The 17,412-nt window shown below is 57.5% G+C and overlaps 1 protein-coding gene across 1 annotated transcript; it reads left to right on the top strand.

Annotated features, from left to right (window-relative positions):
• Positions 1-1,733: 1,733 nt before the first annotated feature.
• UBE2I (ubiquitin conjugating enzyme E2 I) lies at positions 1,734-11,728 on the top strand. The gene is made up of 7 exons (XM_007453590.1): positions 1,734-1,786; positions 2,537-2,612; positions 2,784-2,867; positions 3,818-3,890; positions 8,309-8,418; positions 8,543-8,622; positions 11,103-11,728. The coding sequence occupies exons 1-7, from the start codon at positions 1,734-1,736 to the stop codon at positions 11,164-11,166; spliced, it is 540 nt and encodes a 179-aa protein (XP_007453652.1). The 3' UTR covers positions 11,167-11,728.
• Positions 11,729-17,412: the final 5,684 nt, after the last annotated feature.

Here is a 17,412-nt window from a genome sequence, read left to right as displayed (position 1 = left end):
CATTGTGGTGGCTTCTCTTGTGGAGCACGGGCTCTAGAGTGCAGGCTCAGTAGTTGTGGTGCAGGGGCTTAGTTGCTCCGCAGCATCTGCTCCACCAGGGCTCGAACCCATGTCCCCTGCATTGGCAGGCGGATTCTTAACCACTGTGTCACCAGGGAAGCCGGGGCTTTGATTTTTGACCCTCGCTTTTTTTCATGATGACATGAGTATATGTGTTTCTTGATGACACACCACATCCCGTTGCTCTGGTGTTTTGCAGTAACTCACCTCACTTCCTGAGACCTGGGCTCGTGGGTGATGCTGGAGGCTGTGGTGGCCATCCCAAACCCACCTCCGTTTCTTGATGACACACCACATCCCGTTGCTCTGGTGTTTTGCAGTAACTCACCTCACTTCCTGAGACCTGGGCTCGTGGGTGATGCTGGAGGCTGTGGGGGCCATCCCAAACCCCCCTCCCCCCCCCCCAGCTATGCTTACTTCTTGGGGAGTCCAAGAGCCAGATCCCCGCAGAGTTCCTGGCTCCATGGGGCCACTGGGTCTGGGGACGTGCCCTTGTAACCAGCACCCAGTGAGGTAGCCGCCCAGGGCCCCACTGATTGGCTGGTCTGCTGTTGCATTGTTGACCTGACTCCACCTCTCCTGCAGGAGCGTGGGCGTGTTTGTGTTGTTTGAGGCCTGGGGGCAGAGTGTCCCAGCAGATGCTGCAACAAGGTTTTGATTTGGATTGCTGGAGCACTTGGGGGTCAGCCTTAGCCAAGGGAGGGGGCTGCAGGAGTGATTATGAGGCAGGGGCTGCAGAGAGGAGCAGCCCTCCTGCCGGGAGTGGAAAGACCCCCTGGGTTTGAGTTGAGGCTCCTCCCTCAGTGGGCAGGTTACTTCTGATCTTCCCTTCTCAGGTTTAAAACGGGCTTGGTGGTCCCCAACTCTGGGTCAGGGCCAGCACAGCTGGGAAGCACGGCTGGTTTCCAGTTCTGTCTTTGGCAGAAGTTTGTTCTTCTCTGCCTGGTTGAGAGCCGTGTTGTGGTTGCGGAGGGTGCCCCGTGTTGTCCTAGGGAACTCGAGGTGCTGGACCTCTTCCCTGCCAGAGGTGCAGAGGGGGCCTGTCCCCGGGCCCTCCGGTGCAAGCCTGCAGGGTGGGGGCAAGCCACCGGCCATGCACGTGTAGGATACTCTCCTGGGTCTTGTTAAAGCCTTGCTTAATGGAAATACTTGATTCAGGGTATCTTGAATGTTCCCATGGACTCTGAAGACCAGCAAACACACTTGGGGTCAAATTCTTCAAGTTTTCGGCTCTTAGTTGTGGCGTGTGGGCTTAGTTGCCCCATCAGGGATCGAACCCGCGTCCTGTGCATTGGAAGGCAGATTCTTAACCACTGGGTCATCAGGGAAGTCCCTAAGGGTCGCGTTCTCGTGGGCAGAAGGAGGTCGAGGGCAGCAGGGGTTACGATAAGAGTGCCCCATGCCTGGTCTGGTCTGCGTGCTGCATCAGCAGCACCTGGGAGATGGGCTGACGGCTCCAGGCAATGAATCTGAATGGCTGATGCCGCCAAGCCCTGAGGGTCTGTGGTCCAGAGGTGCCAGGCAGCCGATATTCAGGAGAGACCAGGAGTTTGCGTAGCTTGGCTGCAGGGCCTGCTCCCCCTTTTGTTGACTTTCCCAAAGTCACTGGGAGACAGGTCTTGGCCCACTCACAACAGGTGGAGTGGCAGCGGGTCCTAGGGTGGGGCTGTAGGATGAGAAAGTGGCAGGGGCCAGGGAAGGCCCGAGCCCCCAGGCCTGGTGACAGGTGGGTCTGTTGGATGCTGGTGGGAGGGGGGGTGCTGCCTCTGGACTTGTGCAGCCCCCACCCCTTGCATGGTTAAACTGCTCTCTGCCCAGGGCTGCCTTCCTCTTGGTTGACTTCCAGGACCAGGGCTCTCCTCCTGGCCGGGCCTGAGTCTAGATTCTGAGCCCCCGATTCTGGGCCGGAGGCCTGCCAGCACCCCCACGTCCCTGCACCGGCAAAGGGAGTGCGCGGGGACTGCCCCTCCCAGGTCTCGGGCCTGCGCTCTGGACGTCCCCATCTTTTCCCTGCCTCTGCTATGCAGTCTGGTGGAATTGGGGTCCCTGTCACTCCAGCAGGTGCCACAGGACAAAGAGAGCAGGGCTAGTGGGCAGGTGGCTGCTGGGAGTGCATGGTGCCCCTCCCCATGCAGCACCTGGCAGCTGTGTGACCTGGGCCTGGGGCTTTGCTTCTCTGGAGCTCTGTGTCACCATGAAATGCAGGTCACTGCGCATGCCATGGGGGCCTGGGGACGGGAGACCCGCTCCTTGTTCCCTGGTGAGCTGCCTGCACCAGGAGGCTGGGAGCATCCCCCCCACCCCAGGGTGGGGGGATCCGTGACAGCTTGTCCAGAGCGGCGTGTGGGGCCAGGTGGGAACCTTGGTTTCCCTGCTTCTTGGAAGCAAGTCTGTTGGGCTGGGCCGGGCACGGGGTGAGGGGGCAGAGGGCCCACAGCTGCCGGTGCTCATCGAACACTCTGCCCGTCTCTTCTAGGGACGCAAACATGTCGGGGATCGCCCTCAGCAGACTCGCCCAGGAGAGGAAAGCTTGGAGAAAAGACCACCCGTTTGTAAGGAAAGCTTTACTTCTGCGTGTGGCAGGGTGATGGTTTCCCCTTGACAAGAACATCAGGTCCCTGCGGGTTGGCCATTTGGCCTCTGGGCTGATGCTGGCGGGTTTATCCCGGGAGCAGGGAACTGGCTGCCACGGCACTGATGTGCCCTGTGTTGTTTCCTCTCAGGGTTTTGTGGCCGTCCCAACAAAAAATCCCGACGGCACGATGAACCTCATGAACTGGGAGTGCGCCATTCCCGGGAAGAAGGGGGTAAGAGGGGCTGCCCCCCTTCAGAAGGACTCAGGTTCAAGTGTGTGTGATGATTGTGATGGTCACGCGGGCCGTGGTCCCATCCCCTGGCCAGGGGGACAAGGTTAGGGTGACATGTGGCCCTCCGGGCAGTCTTAATTCATAAAGAAGCTGGGCTGTAGCAGATGGGGAGGGGTGGCGTTATGCAGCCCCCCTGCCACGTCCCAGGAGCAGGAGGAGCCCTGGAGGGGGTGGAGGGGGGCTGAGGTTGAAGCAGCCCAGACATGGCGATGCTCTGGGGCGCGGGGGGTGTGGGTCTTGAGCCTGGGACACCTGCAGATCCTTAGACACACAGGCCCGGCATCAGCCACCTAAGACAGCCATGTGGGGCCCCGCCTGTCCTGCACTCGTGGGCCACGGTGCTGCCTCCTCCGCTCAACTGAGTGTGCCTGGGTCCGTTAGGACTGGCACGTTGGAAACATTTGGGAGGGAGGGTCTCTTCTTGGGTGAACTGGAAGGAAGGAGGAGACTCCTGAGGTGTCTGGGTGATGACAGGGCTTCATCGTCTCCATTTTCTCCTACCCATGGTTGGTTGTAAGCATACAGCAGGAGTAGGCCTGGGGGTGGCGGGTGGGGAGGGGTGTTGGGCTGTGGAACTGGGAGGTTGCCCAGGGACCCATGGGACCTGAGGGAGGAGCCTCACAGAATGCCCCCCGCCAAGTCTTCACTGTACCCACTCAGTGTCGGCGGGAGCCCTCCAGGGCCTCCTGTCTCTCCAGGGAAGTCCCTTTCCAACTCGGGGGTCATGGAGGCCCCAACAGTCCTGCTAGTGGGCTATGAGCCATTAGGAGCCGCCTCTGGGGGGCCCTCACCATCCTGGGGTGCAGCTGGAGCAAGCTCCTTGCCCTTCCTGGGCCCAGCCCGCCGCAGAGGCCCGCAGCACACCTGATCACAGTTTTATTTCCCAACAGACTCCGTGGGAAGGAGGCTTGTTTAAACTACGGATGCTGTTCAAAGACGATTATCCATCCTCACCCCCGAAATGTAAGTAGAACGCAGTCCTCAGAAGTCGGTCGGCTTCTGCCTGTTCCTTCAGAGAGCTTGGGCCTGTGGAGCTTCATGTCCTGCTCTGCTCCTGGGGTGGCTCCCGGGACTCTGATCCCTGGGGCTGGCTGTGGATTTGAGTCTGTTTGTACCCCCAGTGGCTGGAGGTGCACATAATAGGCCCAGTCTCAGACCCAGAATCCCAGCTCTCATCACTGGGAGGTGGGCCCTTAGTGCCACCAAGTTCCAGCCCTGGATTGGGTGGACATGCAGAAGGACAGCGGTCCAGAGCCTCACCCCCAAGAGGGTTTTGTTGCCTGTTAGAATTTGATATTTATGTGGTGCAGCGTGTGCACCCTGGGTGGATAGCGTGCTGAAGTCTCCAGAGAAGGCGGCAGGAAGAAAGGGCCAGGTCTGCATCTGAGATAGTGCAGTGGCCAGACCATCAGAACACATTTCAGCAAAACTCAGAAGGGACCCCAGGTCCCTCCCCTTTTGTAGCTGGAAATGAGCAGATGCTATCTGTGTCTGGTTAATTGGGTGTTTTAACACATGCCCCAGCATGTGAAGAGTGCCCCCAGCACCAAGACTGTGTCAGCATTCACTCTGGTGGTCCGTAATTCAAGATGTCTGTTATAAAGGCACAACCAGAAGAATTTCTAAAACTAACAGTTAACCACTGGGGTGGAGACTTATTTCATTTGGGGTGGTTCTTTGCTGTTTGAATTTTTTTGCCACGTGCAGGTATTACCTTAAAGAATATCTTTAATCAGGGACTTGCCTGGTGGTGCAGTGGTGAAGAATCCGCCTGCCAATGCAGGGGACATGGGTTTGATCCCTGGTCTGGGAAGATTCCACATGCTGTGGAGCAACTAAGCCCATGTGTCACAACTACTGAGCCTGCACTCTGGAGCCCACGTGCCTGGAGCCCGGCTCCGCAACAAGAGAAGCCACCGCAATGAGAAGCCCTCACACTGCAAGGAAAGAGTAGCCCCCTCTCGCCGCAACTAGAGAAAGCCCATGTCGGCAACAAAGACCCAATGCTGCCCAAAAAAAATTTTAAAAAGAACATCTTTAATCAAGAAATGAGACATTATAGCTACTTTCATCACTTCTATTCTACATTGTATTGGAATTCCAAGAAGACAGAGCCAGACAAGAAAAAGAAATCCCAGCAGAAGAACTGGAAGACAAGAGTGCAGACAGTCTTTCCCTGAGTCTAAGATAGCTGAATAAAAGACTCATTCACAAAATTTTTTATGTAATTTGAAAGAGGGGGGGAAGCCCCTTTACCTGGTGGTCCAGTGGTAAAGAATCCACATTCCAATGCAGAGGACATGGGTTTGATCTCTGGTCAGGGAACTAAGATCCCACATGCCGCGGGGCAGCTAAGCCCGCGCACCACAACTACTGAGCCTGCGTGCCGCAAACTACGGAACCTACGTCCTCTGGAGCCCGCGTGCCACAGCTAGAGAGAGAAAACCCACACACCACAACTAGAGAGAAGCCTGCATGCTGCAACGGAATATCTTGCATGCCCAACAAAGATCCCACGTGCTGCAACTAAGACCCAGTGTAGCCAAAAAAATAATAAATAAATATAAATTTAAAAGGAAATTCTCTGGTCCAACTTTCACTGCCAAGGGCGTGGGTTCAATCCCTGGTCGGGGAACTAAGATCCCACAAGCCCCAAGGCATGGCCAAAAAAAAAAGATCTCTCCGCTGAAAATGATCAGATGTTTCTGCAAGGATCAGGGGCAGCCTTGATCCCTGGCAGGACAGGCTGTGTGCACAGCTCGGAAGACTGAGTGCACGTGCCTGCCTGTTCTCTCCCAGCTCTTCTGCAGGTTCAGTGTGATCCCAGTCACAACACAAGCAGACTTCTTTGGAAACTGTCACGCAGACTCTAAAATGCAGGAGATGCAGGGTGCTGAGAACAGCTGTGCCGTTGGAGATCTGTGGGGGGAGATTGTGAGGCCGCTTGGGTGAGGAGAGCACCCAGACCTGTAGGACGGCAAGATGGAAAGCGGGCCGAGACCTGCTGCAGGGACACTGAGACACAGGCCTGCAAGGCAGAGTCCAGAGAGGCCAGCCGTATACAAGCTTGGCTGATGACAGAGGCAACTCTGGGAGGCCTGGGGGGCCCAGTGGAAGGAGAGCTCGCTCTCTGCGGATCTTGGTGCCCGGTGGGAAGTACAGCTGTGGAGGAGACGGGAGGACCTCTCCATCACGTGGATGGGCTGAGAGCACTTTAACCATAAGGAGAGAAAGTATGAGCTGGACTGCATTTAAATCAAGACTGTCTCCTCACCAGGAGATTACCAGTGAGAGTGAGGAGAGAGAGGGGATGTGTTTGTCAGTTCTCGTTCCAAATACATCAAGAGCATCTGCACTTCAGTGAGAAAGGGCAAACCGCCATTAGCTCAGGCCCTTCCCAAAAGAGGCTCTCCACCCAGCCAGTGGGCACAGGGGAAGGTACCTGACCTCATCACCAGACACTGCAAGTGACAACCCAGCGGGAACAGGCAGGCAGTGGGGAGGGAGGGGCCCAGCTCTAGAGAGCACTTCCCTCAGAAAGCTCTCAGTTTGTCTATTGAGGCTACACTTAACACCTGCCCTGGGACCGGCTGTTCACTGAGGAGAAACCCAGTGCAAGCGTGCACGCCGAAAGGCCTGGGCGGCGTGTCTGGAAAAAGCTGGGGGCAATGCAGGTGTCTGTTCACAGTAGAACGGACAGATGAACAGTGGGACAGTCTGCAGCAGAGAGAAGGAAGAGTCTGTGAGTGTTTGTGACATGAGTGACATGAGTGAGTCTCCCAGATGCCAAGGAGCTGGACCAGGTTCCGTTTGTGGAGGTCAGCAGTCCATGTGATGGCAGTGTTAGGAGTCAGGAGGGTGACCTGGTACAGAGGGAAGGCAGCCAGTCACCTGAGATGGGGGTGAGGGGCTGGGGAGTGCTGGGAGACAAATAACAAAGGGCCTGTGTCCTGCACATATAAAGAGCATCTGCAAGTCAACAAGAAAAGCATGTGAGAGGTTTAAAGAGCTTCTCCAAAGAAGCAGCAAGTGCGTCGCAGGGAGTGAAAGGAAAATGCAAATCAGAACCATGAGAGGCAGCCAATGTCATCAGGGTGGCTGAATTCCATGGCTGACACCACCAGGGGCTGGCAAAGTCACAAAGCATGGGAACATGCAGACCCTGCTGGCGGCATGTAAGTTGATACAGCCGCTGTGGAAATGAGCAGTATCTACTCAAGTTCAACATGGACACCTTGCAACCCAGCATTTTCACATTGTGTGCACTAGAATTCACGTTCAGGAATGTTTGCACCTTCAGTCGTAGTAGCTCAGATGTGCACCTACGGTGGGGTGGGCAAGTCCATGGGCAGCTTCTCCCAGCGAGGCCTGTGTGGCAGCAAGGTGCAAACTGACCCCTGGGTGTAGAGCTGCGAGTCCTGGTCTGGGGGCGGGGTGGGTGTACAAGTTGGGATAATGAGGCAGGTGAGGGAGGGAGGGAGTTTTCTGGAAGCTGTTGGTATGAGTGGGTGTGTTCATTTTTGGTAATTCATCAAGTGTACTAGCTGAACTTTTCTGGGTATAATTAAATAATGTTTTAAAAATCAAGAGAAAGGGGGAAAGCGCCCAGATGAGAGAAAAACACATGTTAGGTGAGCTAACGGACCCTGGGTGGGGCTCATTATGGCAATTTTTTCCTGCCTTTTTTTTTTCCTTTATTATTTTTGTCTGTGTCACAAGGCATGCAGGATCTTAGTCCCCCAACCAGGGATTGAACCTACGTCTCCTGCAGTGGAAGCACAGAGTCCTAACCACTGGACCATCAGGGAAGTCCCTGCTGCTCTCTGCTCTTTTATGTTTTCAAATTTCCTACATGTATTCTTTTTAATTTTTTTTTTAAAAAATAAAATTAACTTTTTTTGCTTTGTGTTATTTTGTTTTTGAAGGAAGAATGTGGGGTCCTAAAAGCCTCCGTTTTGAAGCAGGATGGTCTGCTTTGAAAATGGCCACTTGTTTGGAAGGGCCTCTGAGTTTCTGCCCTTGGCTTTCCCGCAGGACCCTCCTCACCTGCTGCAGTGGCCCCTTCCCATTTTCCTGAGTCAGGCCACAACCCGGCTGGGAGGACATGGGGGCAGCCATCTGGGGCTCTGTGCTCTGAATGCCAGCCACCCCAGGTGGGGTCCTGGGAGCACGTGGCTTCCCCTCTGAGTCTGTCAGGAAGGTGGCTGCTTACTCCTCCCACCTCGGGGCCAGTTTCATTTTTCTAAGTAGTTCTTGGCCAGGTGCCTGGTGACCAGCCAGGTGCCCCAGTGTAGGGGGAGAGGCACCTTCGGGGCAGGACATTACTTGGTAGGAAGACACCTGCCACCAGAAACATGTTTCTTTCATTCCCTTTGCTCCAGGCAAGTTTGAACCGCCGTTATTTCATCCGAACGTGTACCCCTCAGGCACAGTGTGCCTGTCCATCCTGGAGGAGGACAAGGACTGGAGGCCGGCCATCACGATTAAGCAGGTATGGAGTGCGCGCTCCCTCCACCCTTCAGGGCCCGAGGGCCAGTGGTCCTCCATCCCGGGAAAGTTTGCCTTTCAGCCCGCTGGCCTCCCACTTTGCTGTGTTTGTTTTGTCTCTTACGCAGATCTTATTAGGAATACAGGAACTTCTAAATGAACCAAATATCCAAGACCCAGCTCAAGCAGAGGCCTACACGATCTACTGGTTAGTAGCAATCCAGCCCTGTTTGCTGCAACTTCTTCTTGGCCTCCCTGAAGTCTGGTCTAGGCTGCCCCTGACAGCCTGGCTGGGAGGCAGCGGTGGGGGGGGTGAGACACAGCAGCTGGGCTGTCCTGCAGCCAAGGGATCTGCGCGTGCAGAAACAGGTGACCCGCGGGGTGGGGTGGGTGTCAGGAAGCGGAGCTCAAATGTTGACCACTTTGTGTCTGAGCTGTAGCCGGGCCGGCCCTGGGACTCTGGTCCAGCTCAGCGGGAACATCCCCCTGAGTGGGGCCCTGAGGGAGGGATGTCCACCAACCCAGCTCAACCAGGGACCCCAGACCTCCCACCTTGGCCCTCCTGCTGCTCTCCCCATCTCCAGCCCCTCTTCCTGGTCCCACCTGGGTGTGGTGCCTCCAATGGGGCTGGTCAGTGGGGGCGTGATGATCAGGTTGCTCTTGGCCACCCAGCTGCTGTGATCCCTACCCCACCTCCCACCCCCCAGTGCCAGGCGTCCACTCCATGCCTGGCCCTTCCCCGCATGGCACGTGAGTCCTGCATCCACTCTCCATGATGAGGGAGGAGGCCTGGTATGATGTAATAATTGGGGTGAGCAGTGGTTAAACGTGGCATGTGAGCCTGTGGTCCTTCCCAGGCTGGTCTGGACGGGGCGTTAATCTAGGCTGGGGCTCTGACGCCCATTGCTCCATCTGCCCATGTTCGGAAACCCAGGCCCACACCTGAGGGAAATTGGGGAACAGAGAACATTTTCTGAGAACAGTGCCCAGGTGCCCCAGTGGCCTGGGACCCAAGGGGCTGGCCCTCGGGAGAGGCCAGGCAGGGGCCTGTTCCTTCCTGGAGGGCATCTGGAGTGGGAGGTGGAGGGTAAAGCAGAGGCTGAGACTGTCCTGGGGCTGCTCTGAGCAGCCGGCACCCCAGCTGTTGTGAGTCCACCTGAGAGAAGTACCACGTTGCAGGAGTGGTATTTCTCTTCCCAAGATGGCTCAGGTCTCTGGGCCCAGCCCAGTGTTGTCTAAGGGTAGAAGATACCCCCCGGCAGGGCCAAGGTCCCAGAGCCCCCTGGCCCACCCACTCCGGACTTCAGTCTGGCCTCTTCCCTGGGGCTTCCCACCAGTGGGCATTGCTCAATGGCTCGAGTGGAGCATCAGCGACTCCTGCCCTGACCTCAAGCTGGGCGCTGTGTGCTTTCACTGCCGCGCCCCATTGGCCCTGCACCCTTTGTAAATAAGGCCACTGGGGTGCTCGTTTGAGCTGAGTCCTTGCGACAGAGGCGTGTGGCCCTCAAGCCTGAGATGTCTCCTTGTTGCTCATAGAGCAGAGCCGAGGTTTCCTGTGTTGGTGGCAGCGGCGTGTGGCCAAGGTACCATGGGACACTGCTCTGCACCGTCAGGCACCGAGGCTCTTCTGGTTGTGTGGTCGGTGCTGGCCCAGGCTGGTGGGGTCTGCCCGCATTCCCACCTTGCTTCCAAAAGGTCACAGGGCACGTCCTACACTGGCAGGTGCCTGCAGCCCCGTCCCAGCTTTCACTTGGTCAGTGGCGGAGCTGGACTTGGCTGTTCCGCCCACTCCTTCCAAAGCTCCGCGGCCACTGCCTCCGCCCTGGGGCTGTGGTGGCCTGGGCTTGACACAACACTGGGAGCCAGGGTCGAAGATTACGGGCTGGGGGTGGGTGCACTCAGACCACCGTAGGCGCTGGTCCCGTGACCTTACTCTCTAGCTCTCAGGGCCACACCAGCCTCCTTGGCACTGGGCCAGCACAGGGCCGCACCAGCAGCTCTGCCTCTCCCGCTGCTGGCGCTGCAGCCATTCCCAAGGGAGGCCACAGGCAGGGTCCTGGGCACTGGAGCCGTCGGCACCGTGGTGCAGCTGAGGAGCTTCTGCCACCCCGTGCCTGGGCTGTGGTTACAGCTGGGCCTCAGGCTGTGGGCTGCTCTCTGAGGGGCCTCGCTGGTTGCACAGCACAGCTTGGAAGGACCCCTGACTTTCTTAGCGGGGGCTTTGTACACCTTTGTGAGGGTCACTGACCAGCCCCAGCACTGGGTGTCCAGGAACCCTGTCTGCAAATATCTTCTCTCTGGGCGATGCACACTGGCCCCTTTTATCAGCGGTGGTTCTCACCCTAGAGCCCCAGCTGGGGTCCTGCCTGGCTGCCGTAAGCTGCTCGCACCTTCTCCCGCGGTACTGAGAGCCGAGGCCAAACCCCCCAGAGGTTTGTGTCTGGTTTTGAAGCAGATGGTACTGGGAGATCTGTTTCCTCCAGTGACGTATGATGGATGCTGCCTCAGAGGTGGGGAAAGAAGCTGCTGGTCGCTGACCAGACCGGCAAACCCACAGGGCTCACCCTCTTCCCAGTTTGGCCCCGGACCGGTGCCCCCGAGACCTCCTCGCTTATGCGCTCCAGGCTTCCTGGGCACCCTCGGGCAGCGGCCGCACCTTCTAACATGTCTCTCTTTTGACCTCCTCAGCCAAAACAGAGTGGAATACGAGAAAAGGGTTCGAGCACAAGCCAAGAAGTTTGCTCCCTCATAAGCAGCGACCTGTGGCATCATAAAAAGGAAGGGATTGGTGTGGCAAGAACTTGTTTACAACATTTTTGCAAATCTAACGTTGCTCTCTACAATTACTGGTCACCTGGGGAGGGTTGGGCGGGCGCCATTTTCCATTTCCGCCACTGGTACAGTCTCAGCTCGCTGAATCGCCCAGTTTTTCATACAGGGTCTCTTCCTTCAGTCTTTTGTATTTTTGATTGTTATGTAAAACTTGCTTTTATTTTAATATTGATGTCAGTATTTCAACTGCTGTAAAATTATAAACTTTTATACTTCAATGAGTCCCAAGGAGCTAGTTCCTTTGCTCGCGGATGCAGGCATGCTTCACGCCGTCTAGAGCTGCACTTAGCCTTCAGCTGGCTGCACGAAACAGAAAATCAGACCTGCCCCGCCCCACTGCCTCCTCTCCCAGAGCCCGGCTTGTGTTGCTTACGAGCCTCAGATCCACAGTCAGCCAGCGTTGCGTTTCCGCATCACTTCCTTTGTGTTTATATGGCGTTTGTCTGTGTTGCTGTTTAGAGTAAATAAACTGTTTATATAAAGGTTTTTGTTGCATTATCATCATTAAAAGTGAGGAGGTGACCTCCGTGTGCCCAGCACCCCCCACTCGGCCCCATCCTCTGTAAATAGTGCTGTGTATTCTGTCCCCCCAATGCCAGTGCTCTGGGTTGCAGAGTGCTAGAGAGTTCTGGTCTGGTCAGGTTGGAACTGGCATCGAGACCCTTGTAAAGCTTGCACCACCTGGGCCATCAGGAGGACAAGACACCTAACCCAGGCCAGGCGGGCCCGGGGAGGACTGCCGTTCAAGCAGCTCGCCCCCTCAGTGCCATCGCAGGCGGCTGAGGGTGGCGGGGCCCTGGCAATGGAGCCCAACCTGCGGGTGAGGTGTGTGGCCTCCTCTTGCCCAGCAGCGCCCTGGCCTCAGCAGCTGCCCCAGCCTCTACGTGTAGCACCTGCGCCATCCCTCCCCGCAACTCCCACCAACCCCCACTCCTGTGCTTGCGCATCAGCGTCCCCGTGTCCCCGCCAGACGCAGGTGGTCCTGGCACCAGGACACCCTGAAAGCAGCAACTGGCCACCACCTGCCCCTCAGGCTCTTCCCTTTTCCTGAATCATCTGATCCTGCTCTGCCTGGAGGCCACTTTCCTGAAAGCACCACGGGTGAGGCCGCTGAAGCTGCAGAACTTCCTTGACATCCTCGACGCTGTCGGAGTGGGCCTGGGTCCCCAGCTCAGCAGGAGGTGCCGAAGATGGAGCTGGGAAGTAGCAGAGGGGGCCGGGCCCACGTCCTGCACCCCGGCACTGCCAAGGTGGGTTCTTGGCCTCCGGGTCCCAACGAAGCCTGGAGCCAGCCTGCCCTCCCACCCTGAAGACCCTTGCTGGGGGACCCCTGCACCTGTGGCTCCGGCCCACAGACCCAGGGGCAGGATGATCCCCATAGGAGCTCGAGGAGGACTGGTCACCTGGGCCCCCAGTCAGGAAGGGCCAAGGCTCGCCTTGAGAAACATGTGGCCTGGCAACAGGATCGTGGTGGAAGTTGGGGGCCTCTGAGCTCACAGCACCTTTGGCTCAAGGCCCCAGTGCCTTCCCAGCTCACTGAGCTGGATGTGTCGAGCTGTTGAGCTCCCAGTTTGATGTCCGCAATGTGTTGGGCACAGAGGGCCTTTGGGGGGTCCAACGGGTTGTGTATTTGTAGCCTCTCCCAGAATGTCTTATTTTGTAATGACCGAACTACTCTTAGTAATAGTTATACATGTATATGGTTAATATATATGGAAATTCAATATATTTTCTAGTTAAAGCATTCTAAAGTAATCAGTGTTTCTAGCAAATTGTCGTGACTTCGGCTAATGAAATGTCCTTTTGTGCCACAGTCCTTGGCTTAACAAAGATGTGAATCTTGTAACACAAGAACTATGAAATGCGATGATCCTGTTTCTACTGTAAGTGAAGAGCGTATGTTCCCAGCATGAGGCGCCTAATAATTAGTAAGGAATTGTGGGCTATAGATTAACCATTGTATCTAAAAATCCTCTAATTAAAACATTTCCATTAACTGCCGCCTGCAGGGTGTCCTTTTCCTGCTCCGTCTGCACAGGCTGCCTCATGCTCGGTGTCAGGGGAGCCAGGCTGGCCAATTCCAGGGTCCTGTGCTGCTGGCCCAGGAGCTGCTAGAGCCGCCTCCTCCCTCGGCTTCCAGCATCAGATGCTCAGTGACCCGCAAGTGGCAGAGGGTGACATTCCCTAGAGCCAAGGTTGAATCCCCCGGTCTGTGCCTCTGAGGCTGGGGCGTGGGCAGCCAAGGCTGGGCCCACATCCTGCACTGACCCCTGGCCCTGTCCCCTGAGTCTCGCCTGTACCTCCCTGGCCTGCTGGAGCAGGTTCCCCCCATGGGGACCTCCTTCTCACCGCCAGGGTGGACCTCCCTGGGGCACCAGGATGCCATCCTCATGGTGCCAAAGTGCCTGTGAACCCTTGGCTCAGACCCTGACCAGGCCCCTGGGACACTGTCCAGGACTGGCTCGGGCCAGGCTGTTACACGGGTGCAGAGCAAGGAACCCAGTGTTGGAGCTTCTAGGAGAACTTGACCACAGGTAGGACAAGCTGGGAGCCTATCTCCCCAGGAACCACTCTGCCTGGAGCCCAGATAGGCTCCTGGCTGGCCTCTGGGTCCCTGGGGGTCCCCCCTGGCCTCCCTGGACTGTCCTGGCCGAGTCAGCACTGTGTCCTCACACCTGCCCACCCCCATGAGGCCACCTTGCTCCCTGACCAGGCGGCCCAAAGCCCTCCTACCATACATCAGGCCCTGCCTCCAGTTTGAGCTTGCCATGGCGACGTGTTGCCAGGTTGGAGGGCCCCCGAGCACTGACTTGGGCCGGCTCCAACTGGTCTAAGTCAACTCCAGCAGGGAGGGGCCCAAGGGGTGCTGGTCCAGATCTGTCCCCAGCCAACCCTGGTGCTGAGCCTGGGGGTGTCCTGCCTCAGTGGTCAGGAGGCTCATCTGGAGGCCTCCAGACTACTGTGACCCCATCTGCAGAGGCCGTGGGCCTGGCAGAGGAGCTAGAGCACTGGGTCCCATCCACCCGTAGTTCCTCAGACCCTACGGACTTTGCCACTTGCCCAAAGCCTCGGGCCTCAGTCAGGAAGCTGTTTTGTCTGAGCTTTTAGAAGAAAATAATGAGGGAGCAGCAAAAGAAAGTTGCAGGGCCCCAGCCTGGGTCCTTCCCTCCCAGCCTCTGCTCTTACAGGTGAACCATCCCAAGGGGGGTTTTCTTGCCTTGAGAAAGGAATCTGGGGCCCCAGAGCGAGGACGAGTGCCTCGGCCTCCTGTGTGCAGAGGGATGTGCATGGAGGAGCCAGGCACCTGACCCATTCCCAGCTCTGCCGCCGGTCGCCTGGGCCTCACGGAGACCTGCAGAGCCCTGGCTGGGCTGCTGCTCTGTCCCCACCCCCAGCCCCACGAAAACCTCGGGCCTGAGGCCCCAGAGCACCCAGCCTGGCACAGGCTCCACCTGCACAGATGCTGGCAGCAGGACCCTCACTGGGCTTCTGGTTAAGTGCCCCAGGCAAGGGGTTACATGTGGGCCAGACCCCCTCTCACCTGGAGCCACCACTTCTGCTGGCAGAACCACCCAGGATAGCACAGGTAATGGGACAGATTCCTGCAGTCCCTCAGGGTCCTCCAGCCCAGGGCAGGCAGGGACCCTGACCCGAATTCCCAGGCTATGTGCCCATGAGTTCCCTGTGATCCACCTCCCTTCCCGCTTTTCCTGCCATTGTCCTCCGACAGGTGCTATGGGGGTCAGAGAGCTGTGGGAGAAGCCTGACTGCTAGGAGGCTGTGCCTGCAATTCCAAGGGCTGCCACCATAGGGCGTGATTTCATGCATTATTAAAAGTGATGGCAGTGCCCTGGACTTACCAGGATGTCTCTCACCTCTGAGGCCCCTTCTCCCTGCCTGTCAGCAGCCATCAGAGTGTTTGCCCAGAGCCTGGTGCTTTTCTCCTGGCCCTAAGAAGGAAAAGCCACTCACCCTGTCTGCCAGACCCTTTCCAGCTGGAAGCTCCACAAGTAAACCCACCTCCCCACAAGACCCACCGAGCCCTGATCCCCATAGGCAGGGTGTCTTGTGCCCTAACTCCTGTGCATGCCCCGAGCTGCCCCCTCACAGCCCGTCAAGCTCAGAACCGCTGTGGGGGGCCTGGGGCAAGGGGGCCAAGGTAAATCCTTCAGCTTGAGGCCTGGGGCGTCCCTCCCTGTCCTCTACTGGCTGTGGGATCGCACAAGGATGAGCTTAAACCTCCAAACTGCGGAGGCCAAAACTAAGTCCCTGAAGGAAAGAGACCCTCCCAAGGCCACTGGAGGGTCCTGGGCAATGGTGGCTCCAGTTCCCATCCCCCGTGGACTGGAGGAGCTGCAGCTGACTCTAACCAGCACTTGCTCCATGGTAAGCCCATCCCCTCCCCCTGCTGAGAGGTGGGCTCTGCTGCTGCTATCTCCGTTTTACTAATGGGGGAAACTGAGGCCCAAGGCAGTGGAGGAGTGTGGCAGGGAAGGAGTCTGACCCAGGACGTTGTGGGAGAATGAAGGGGTCGGCACGAACAGGACCATCATTCCCTCCCCAGGAAATGTTTGTGGAGGGAAGGACCCTGAGGATTATGCTTTCCTGGGGAAACAGAGGCCCAGAGCTGGGTTTGGGACCCAGCTTGTTGCTGTGTAGCCCTGAACAAGCCCCTTCCCCTCTCTGGGCCTCTCTGGGCCTCAGTTTCCCTACCTGCAAAAAAGAGTGGTGAGGTCTCCAGGCACCCTCTGCCCTGACAGGCTGCGTGGTGTTAGTCTTAGCGGCTGGTGCATCTTCGTGACATCGCTGGCCCCCAGCCCCTTAGCTCCCCTCAGAGCTTGGGATGGGGGTGTGAGTAGGGGCCCCCTCCACTGGCAGCTGCCCCTCCTAACTTCCTGTTTACAGCAGCTGCAGGCTCTCGTCTCTTCACCCCAAAGCCATTAGGATCACCATGGCAACCAGGCGGTGTTTGTTCCAACAGGTTGGCAGAACCTGATGCAAGACTGCAGAGGTGGGGGGCATCAGCTACAAGACCCTGGCTCAGGACCTGCCAAATCCCCAGGGAAGGACATTAGCTGCCCCCAAACCATTCCCATCCCCTGCAGAAGGAAGCCAAGGGACAGCTGGTGGCATGGGATCCAGGCCCCTCCTCTGCTCACCTGACTCATCTGTCCCAAGCCATTGTGCATTTCCTGAGCACCCCTGCCCCCATCTGCCTGGCTGTGCTGGGTCAGGATGGAAGCAGGGCCTGGGGCCAGAACTTCCAGAAGGAGAACCCACCCTTCAGTGCTGTCTCCCACCCTGCAGGGCTGTCTTCCCCGAACCAGGTGGTTCTGTGTCTTATCCTGCACAGACAGGCACGCATGGCTTGGCTGTGAGTCTGGGTCTAGAAATTGAGACAGGTGGTGGCCCCATCCTGGGGCGAGGGGAAACGCCTGGTCTCCTTTGGACTGGGGAATGAAGAAAGCACAGGTGGGCTGCCTCCCAGCATGCAGCTCAGTTCTGGAACCCTGCTCCTCCAGACTCTGGCCCTCTTCTAAGTTCAGCTGACCCCTGGCCTCCCCAGAGCCAACTGTCTTTTGCCTCTGGGTCTGAGCTGAAGTGGGTTCCAGGTCTGTCTGTTCCCCATCTGGCCTGGAGTACCTCCATTACAGACGAAGTCTCTGGGGTGAAAACTTATCCAAACCACAGTCTTGATCCCCAAGTAAAAGGTGCTCTGAGGGTCCAGCAGGATCCGCCAAATGCAGGGAAGGCGCTCTGAGGGTCCAGCAGGATCCGCCAAAGGCAGGGCTGGGATACAGGGACCCTGTGCGTCTCTGACAAGTTCAGAACCTCTGAGCAGCCCCCAGGGTTCTCCAAGTGTGGTGGGAGGAGCCTCAGATGATGGGGCCCCAGCCCAGACTTTGGGAATCAGCAGGCCCCGGGTGGGCCGAGCAATCTGTTTTTACAAGCTCTCCAGGTGACCACGGTGAGGTGGAGGGGCACAGAGAATGGGCTGGGAACGGCGCTAGAGGGGGTCCAGCCCATGACGGCGGTTCCAGCCAGAGGGGCAACCCAGCAAGCGACCCAGCATGGGCCATGGGGTCGGTCACCCCAACAGGTGATCAGGATTGTTGTGGGCATCCCGGGTTGGTGCCTGCAGCACCCCCTTGCCCCGGGTGCGGAC

Source organism: Lipotes vexillifer, unplaced genomic scaffold (genome assembly GCF_000442215.2).
Source record: "Lipotes vexillifer unplaced genomic scaffold, Lipotes_vexillifer_v1.1 scaffold914, whole genome shotgun sequence".
NCBI lineage: Eukaryota > Metazoa > Chordata > Mammalia > Artiodactyla > Lipotidae > Lipotes > Lipotes vexillifer.
Note: the sequence above shows the minus strand (reverse complement) of the source record. Positions and strands in the feature narration are given on the sequence as shown.

Coding starts and splice junctions, on each gene's coding strand:
- UBE2I (XM_007453590.1), top strand. CDS start 1,734: ATGAGAAAGTGGCAGGGGCCAGGGAAGGCCCGAGCCCCCAGGCCTGGT. Junction 3,891..8,308: donor TCCATCCTCACCCCCGAAAT/GTAAGTAGAACG, acceptor CCTTTGCTCCAG/GCAAGTTTGAACCGCCGTTA. Junction 8,419..8,542: donor CGGCCATCACGATTAAGCAG/GTATGGAGTGCG, acceptor TCTCTTACGCAG/ATCTTATTAGGAATACAGGA.